This window comes from Gossypium hirsutum, chromosome D03 (assembly GCF_007990345.1).
Source record: "Gossypium hirsutum isolate 1008001.06 chromosome D03, Gossypium_hirsutum_v2.1, whole genome shotgun sequence".
NCBI lineage: Eukaryota > Viridiplantae > Streptophyta > Magnoliopsida > Malvales > Malvaceae > Gossypium > Gossypium hirsutum.
In genome coordinates, this window is record NC_053439.1 from 3,630,808 (window position 1) to 3,638,920 (window position 8,113).

At 29.1% G+C, this 8,113-nt stretch overlaps 1 protein-coding gene across 1 annotated transcript; it reads right to left on the reverse strand.

The window, feature by feature from the left end:
• Positions 1–1,010: 1,010 nt before the first annotated feature.
• LOC107950507 (transcription factor bHLH18) lies at positions 1,011–2,859 on the reverse strand. The gene is made up of 4 exons (XM_016885362.2): positions 2,704–2,859; positions 2,142–2,627; positions 1,688–2,065; positions 1,011–1,592 (listed from the first exon to the last, which is right to left on the reverse strand). Exons 1-4 carry the CDS (start codon positions 2,737–2,739, stop codon positions 1,518–1,520), a joined length of 975 nt encoding a protein of 324 aa, XP_016740851.2. The 5' UTR covers positions 2,740–2,859; the 3' UTR covers positions 1,011–1,517.
• Positions 2,860–8,113: the final 5,254 nt, after the last annotated feature.

Sequence of the window (8,113 nt, forward strand, 5' to 3'; positions counted from 1 at the left end):
TCTAAGCATCTTAATTATCACTTAATTAATATTAGAATTAATTATATTAATTAGTTATTATTTTGAATAATGTTACTTTGTATTATTTACATAAAATAAAACTATATTATACATTGAATATATTAAAAATAGTTCAATTATAATTTTAAAAAATTTATATTATAATACAGTTCAAATAAAAAATAAGTATATGCCACGAAATATATATATATATATATATGACATGTTGAATAAATGGGAAGGGGGAACTCCAAATTTATTGGAGTAGAGGACTAAATTGAGAGAAGTTGTCGAATTTTAAAATTAATATGAAATAAATATTGCCATTTTAGCTTTGATATTAACATGCACCGACCATAAATGAAATTGGGGAGAGCTCTAATCCTCCTTAGTTGCCTCACTTTGACCAAAACCTATCATTTCAACAAGCCTACAAATTATTTCCATTTTGGTCGGTTTAGGCTTCATCTACCTCCTCAACATCTTGCTTAAATTTATCAACAAAAACCCAAAAACATTGATGTTTCTTTTAATCTTTGTTAAACCTCAGAAGCTTCGAAAAGCATGGTTTTGAATCTACGAAAACACGAAGAGAAGACAGATCAACAATATTTGCCTTAATTAATAATTAACATGAAAGGGATAGAGACAATGAGGGAGAGGCAAAAAGTCAAAGCAGAGCAAGAAACAATTCTAGATTACAATCTTTGGTGGGGTCTTATTAGATACTTCAAATTATCATATCTGTATTTTGATTTTTTATGCATTTAATAATTACTTTTTTATTTACATCTTTCTATAATTAATATAATAGAAAACGAAACGGATTATAAGTCTAAATAAAGTCCCATTTTAACCAATGCCTTCAACTCTTCCACCAACATGTATGAATGTATTTCCTGTGTTCATATGTTCAATTCATATTAAACTAACAATGCTATGTGCCCAAAAACTTACTCCCCCTATAAAATATACATATAAATAAATGTTGCTCATATCAATAAATGAAGTTTATAATAATAAAAACAACGTTTAATCGTATTTTTTTCATATATGTATTACAAGGAGAGTTTACACAACATTTCAAAACATAACCTTAACCAAACCTAATAAGAAAGACAAACTGCCTGTAAATGTCTCCAACTTTAATGGAGAGAAAGAAGAAGAGGTGACTTATTTAACTTTCTCAGTCAAAAAACCCCTCAAAAAGCCTTTTCAAGCTAAAATAGCTATGGAGAAATCCAAATACAGCCCAAGTAGGGAAAAATTAAACGTGGTCAATAAGTCAACACCACGTAAAAAAATAGTAATTAAACACAAGGAAACCCCCCTTTGCTCCAAAATCTAGATCCTCCAAGCTATGGTGTGATAATGGCAGGTTACAGGCTATTGTATTTTCTCTCTTTTAAGGTTTGAAGGGAAAAAGAAACCCAACAAGAACATCATCACTGATCCAAAAAAAAAACTATAAAAAGAACTCTCTATATAGACCTTATTCAATGTGGCAACCTTGTTCATCACATGAACTTCAACAAAGCCAGTCGTAAGCTTTTCACCAGATCCTTCACTGTCATTGAAAACTCAGCTTCCATCTGCACAATATTTTAAAGTCTAAATAAGTCAAGGGTTTTTTTTTTAAAAAAAAAAATGGAGGAACGACGGTAACGAGGTTAAGTATTATTATTACCTGAGCAACAATGGTGATGTCAAGAGTAGCTTGTCCAAAGGGCAACACATTAGTATTCAACACACAGAGATGAAGCTTTTCGACTTCGTTCATGATGTTTGAAATGAACCCTTTGTTCTTCTCACAATGGATTCGAATCAACACATCTTTGTCTGAGACTCTAGCTTCAATCTCAGGGAACAGCTTGTTGTTTGTTTGGTTGCTATCAAAATTCTCATCAGATGAAGATGTTTCATCGTCTGCATAAATTTGGCTTTTTTTAACTAAAATCACTGATTCCGTTGCTTTTTTAGCTGCTTGTTCTTCAAGTGTTGCCACTTCCTCTTGAAGTTGTTTCATGTACTTTATAGCATCTCCAAGGACAGAAGCTTTGTCTGTCTGCATATTACATCAACAATTCAGCATAAAAGATAAAACCCAAAAATTTGAACATGAAATCATGGAAATTTGTTACCTTTTTCAAGCCTGGAATCAGTGCTGAAAGTGATATGAACCTTTGGCTAAGCTTTTCACGGCGTTTCCTTTCGGCAATTACATGGTCTTGAGCATGTAATGGTGTCCTTGTCGTAGAACCCACTTTTTTTGTAATCTCATAGTATTGTTGAGATACGGCCGGTGATGGATTCGAGTTATGGAAGGAGATTATATGAGAAGATGGGGAAGAAGAAGAAGAAGCTTTTGGTGGTGGTGGCGGCGGTGGGATGTTTTCGTTGATCGAAAAATTCCAGTTATTGTCTGTCTTGAGTTGTTTCATTGGCCTTTTGAACTCGTTGTCGTCGACCCCTTGATGAAAAGCTTGAATGTTGGAGGAACCATTGTTTATATTTGGATAAGATGAATAACTCTCAGAAGAAAAAGACTGGAAATTGGTATCATCAAATGAATAATCCATGTTTGGTATTGTAAATTGTGGGAAAAACGTGGGATCCTCCACCATTTCCTGCAAAATCAAACAACTTAAGAAAATCTGGGAAAATCAAAGAATTGCAGAAAGAGAAAAGAGTGCGCTTTTTTACCACTTCAGATATCCATTTGTTTGAAATAATTTCCATTAAAGAACCCTTTTTTTTGGAACTTTTGGAGTTGAAAAATGAAAAGATGACTTTAAAAACTGGAATTATTTTTGTTTCCCAGTTGGAGAGTGGAAGTGGTGGAACTAATTAATTTGTGAAAGCTATATATATACAGGTGTTACCATATTGTACGCGGTTCTAAGTAGTATATATGGTGTTCTTGCTAAGTGTGAAAGTTTTATAGTTTTCTTTACTGTTCATTTGGAGGGTTTGTTTCTGGATTTTTCCTCTTTTTTTTTGGGTGTTTTTTAATGTTAATATCAACATCTGACCTTTTTTCTTTTTCCTTTTTCCGTTGTCCATATGGGTTTTTCACATATAAGTTAGTTTAATATTTAGCTTGGTTTCTTTGTGTTATGGAATAAATTTTTTTTTTGTTTTTGTTAGGAAATTTAAGATTTTTAAAAAAAATTTATGGGTAGTTATATTGGGTTTTTACTTGTCAAGGGAATTGAATCGGAGAAAATTTTAAAATATCGTTTACTAGTAGCTAATAGAACCCTTAACAGATTGATATTATCCTTGACTAAAGTTATCTTATAAATCTATGGAGTGCTTAAGTGGCTAAGACGATAGGTTCAACTAAATAGAAGTGCTTTGCCAAGATAGATCATGCACCTACCAAGGAAATGTAACTATTTGCACATGGTAGAGTTTGAGTCCATGCCTTGCAACTAGCTTGAGTGGTAGTATAGTTGCTAGTAATTGTTATATATGTTGTGGGGCATGAGTTCAAATAATTTTTTTTCATGAAATAACTTTGAACATCATGTATTTACGAACCAACATCCAAATAATTTTCTTCTTTGATTTTCGACACTAACTGTCAATCAACTTGGATCTAAGAAATATTTTTCTACTCGTCAATTGGTTACTAATCTACTGTATTGATCGTTAAATCATTGTTTAGAACTTACTAGTCAAACTTTCTTTTTTAAAAAAAAAAACTTAACAACCCAGTGGTTTAAATAAAAACTTTCAAATAGTTCAGTAACTTAAATGAAAACTTCGAATAGTTCAGTTGCCATTTTGTAACCTTTTGAAGTTGAGTGGCCAAAATGTAAATTTACTAATAGTTTAGTGACATTTGGTGTAATTTACCCTAAAATTTATGCACTCCTGCAACATCAAATAGGGTTAATATACTATTTGGTATTCCAGTTTGGTTTCAATGTTCGGTTTGGTTTTTTAAGTTTTTTGGTTCCAATTTGGTACATGATTTTTTTTATTAAATTTGATACTCGAGTTTTTTTTGTCTCAATTAAGTACCAAAGTTTGATTTTAATATTCAATTTGATACCTGAGCTTTTTTTATGCCAATTAAGTACCTATGTTATTTTTTATTAGAGCAACGTGTCAAACATTTATTGGACCATACAATGCCATTTGGTTTGAGTACCAAATTGAACATTAAATTCAAGTACCAAATTAAACATTAAAACCAAGTGCAGATACAAAATGATATATTAAACCATCATATATAAATCCAAGCAATGGTTAGAGAAGAGGGGGAAATATGGTAGTTTTGTCATTGGTCTCCAGCATTACAAATTGGAAATAATGGAACCCAACACACTGACCAAAAATTCAAGTAAACTGTGTTGTAACGCAACAAAAGTTAAAATGATGTTAAAAAAAAAATATTTCAAATGCTTATTGTGGGTCTAAAAAGCTTAGAAACCTATAAGCAACTCGTGAGATTTTAAGGTTGAAATTCAAGCATGGTCAAACATCACATGCAAAAATTAGAACCGGTAAGGAAGGTTCCTTCGACCATGGCGGAACGAAAAGACAGAGGAGTGGTCAAAAGCTGGTTCAACTTTCCACACCGGCAAAACAAAACCCATTATTCTTCCTTTCATTTCTTTAATTATTGTCCTATTAATTACATCACATGTTCCATAATCATAATGATCAAAGAAATTTGAAAAACAAATTATATACAACTCTTTGCTTCAAATTTTATTTAATTTAAATCTTTAAATTTATTTTTACTTATATTTAAATATGTTTTATTTATATTGATTGAGTTTTAGTTTGATTGGTATGAGCATTGTTGTCAATGTAGGAGGACATAAGTTTGAGTGTGCTGAAGCGCATTATACTCTTATTTATGGGTTAAGGAGGGGCTATGGATAGTTCTAGGTATTATGTCAAAAAAATATGTTTTATTTATCATGTTAATAGTATTGGTAATGATTAGTCCTGGTAATATTTATTTGGATGTGTATTGTTTGTATTTATAATTGTGATTGTATTTATAATTTTTAATTCCTTCGAAAAGGATAAAAACCATGGACAAAGGAGGCATTGGCTTAACATTAACGGAGCAAACAAAACTAGAGTATAATGAGAATACAAAACCCAAGCCCCAAATACAAAGCTTACACTCCAAGCTCTCACAAAAGGGTTTCACAGAATTCTCATAAAATCTTACCAAAACTTCATATGCGACTATATCTTGTTGTCCTAAAAAAAACTCATTGTTGATTGGCATGTCTAAACTAGGGTTACATAGAATTTGCATTGAGAAACGTGAATTTATTATTTAACCAATTTAACTGATTTTAACACTAAAGAAAGAGAAATTTTTTTTCAAATAAAAACAACATATTCAATAAGAGAAATTTTTTTCCAAATAAAAACAACATATTCAATAATTGATTTAACAGATTCTAAGCCTCCAACACAATTTCTTAAGTTTTATTTTCTAAGGTAGTATTTTTTCACTTGTAATTTACATATTTTATAATTAATATAATTCTTAAATTAATTTAATACTTTTTTATAAAATTCTAAAACTCTAAACCTTAAATAAATAAAAAAATCTGAAATTTTAAGTCTTAAATTAGACTACTCAGGGACTGTGAGACAATCATTTCCCTTTCTTTGCTGTAATTTGGGATCTAATTGTAAGATATTGTAGTTTGTATTTTTATGGTTGGATTGATAGGCCCCTCAAATAAATTAGTTAATTTGGCTAATAAAACTTTTTTTTCTTAGCTGGAGCAGGGTCCCTCTATATATCTCCCAAATCCACAAATTAGTTTAAAAGTGTCCATGAGTTAGTTCTCTAATCCATTTTACTTATATAAGTTATTTTATACTTAAATAAATTTCTATTAAATTTAAATAAAAAATTAGTTTTCATAGTCTTAACTCCGTAAGTAAATGTTAAACTAACTCGGATTGAAAGCTCAAATCGTTCAATTGGATCTTTAGTATATATATTTATAGTCTAATTTTTTAATTTTTAATAGATTATATATGCAAATATATCTCAATTATATCAATATAAATATAAATTTTAAAATTATTAATTAGGTTTAATAAATTAATTTAACAGTTTTTGATTTTAAATTTAATTATAGAAAATTATTAATTATTTTCAATAAATTTATGTTTACAGAAAATTACGATAAACCCTAATCTCTTTTAAAAGTTTTATCAATCTCCTCTCCTAGGACTTGCCTCTAGCTTGGTAAAAGTTCGTTTCTCTGTGACGAAAGTCTTATATCAGCAACCAGTCGCAAATCAACACTTTCCTAGTATATAACATATATGATGCATGCACAAAAAAAAGAAAAAGAAAAAAAAGACTAAGTCAGTAGCGAACCAAACATAATTAAGGATGTAAAAATAGACAATTAAGCATGAAATAAACAATACTTTTGTGCACTTATTTTCACAAAGGTTCATCATGGATCTAATAGGCTCAAATGGTTCATTATATGTGGTTTGTGTTTAGAGGGTTACTTGAATTATCCTCACGAATGATTACAAAGGTTATTAAAGATAATTCGAGGAGATATAATTTCTTATGCCTATGTGGAGGATCGAGTTTACTCATGAAAGCATAAGTAGTATGTATCTCAGAAGTATTTCGCTATCCTGTGCAGATAATTGAGTTTACTCACGAAAGTGTAACGTTTTATGCTCTCACTTGAATGGACGGAGCCTAGGTATAGAGTTTATGGTATGTAAAATGCAAGTGCACAATGTGTAAATAAAAACTCAAAAGCTTTTATTGAAATAGTAGGTGTCGAAACCATTTTTAATTTTTGGAAAAAAACCAAAAATTAGTTGTCGATGAAAATTAGAGTAGCCACCAATCTTTTATTAAGGTGTGATTGGATCACCTAAAAAACGACCTTGGTCTACGAGTTTCAGAAAAACGAATTCGGGAGTCAGTTACGTACGAGAAAGGATTAGCACCCTCGTAACGCCCAAAAATTAGTACCAAATTGATTAATTAATGTCTTAGAGTCGAGAGTTAAAAAAAATGCAATCCTTAATTAAATTAAATTATTTATTAAGACTCTCTCATTTTGAAAAAGAAAACATTACACCCAATGCGTTAGGGCACGATATTTTATTTCTTCAAGATGAGTTTGTCCGAAAGACTTGTGTGATAAAATTTAAGAGATTATTTAATTGTTTAAGATTTATGACGAAACCAGAGCTCAATACGTTAGGGCACAATTTCTCAACATCTCAAACATTGAATATTTCCTTTATTAATATGTATATATTTAAAATCTTTGTTTCGAGAAATCAATACGTCACATCCAATGTGTTAGGACACAACATATTAAAATCTGACAACAAGATTTTTCATTTTATTTTTGATCAAAGAGCAATTCTCGATTGTTAGATTTAACGAAGAAAATCGGAACCCAATACGTTAGGGCTCAATTTTCTTGAAAATCCTAAATACGAGTATTATCTCTATTTTGAAAAGTTCTATTTTTAAATTCGAGTAAAAAGATGACATAATGTTATATTGTATGTATGAATGTCACAATAACAAATACAACAATAATAAATATAATAATGGCATAGAAATAATATAAACAAACAAATAAACGAAACAAATATACATAAGGAAAAAAAAAGTCAATGACATGCAAAGTATCAAATAAACGAGCAAGATAATATATATATATAAATGAAAACACAAATAAATAAACAAATAAAAAATAAACAAAAAATATAAAGAATAAAAAGTACATGACATATACATTAAAACTATGAAGAATACACATGAATTTATATATAAAATTTAGATTATAAAAATTTATATAAACAAAATACATAATGCATTTGTGAAAATAAAGAAAAGTATGAAAATATATATACATATAAATTATAAAATATACGTTAAAATAAGTAGGTATTTAAGCATTTTCGAAAATAAAAAAAACATAGATATATACGTGTTTATATAAATATAAAAGAATATTTGTTGGGGAAAAAATATATATAGATTAAAAATAATAAATACATTATTGAAAATAAATATGTGTATATATATAAATATGAAAAAAATATCAGTTTAAAAAAAATAATTATG

Coding starts and splice junctions, on each gene's coding strand:
- LOC107950507 (XM_016885362.2), bottom strand. CDS start 2,739: ATGGAAATTATTTCAAACAAATGGATATCTGAAGTG. Junction 2,628..2,703: donor ACAAATGGATATCTGAAGTG/GTAAAAAAGCGC, acceptor TTGATTTTGCAG/GAAATGGTGGAGGATCCCAC. Junction 1,593..1,687: donor ACATCACCATTGTTGCTCAG/GTAATAATAATA, acceptor AATATTGTGCAG/ATGGAAGCTGAGTTTTCAAT.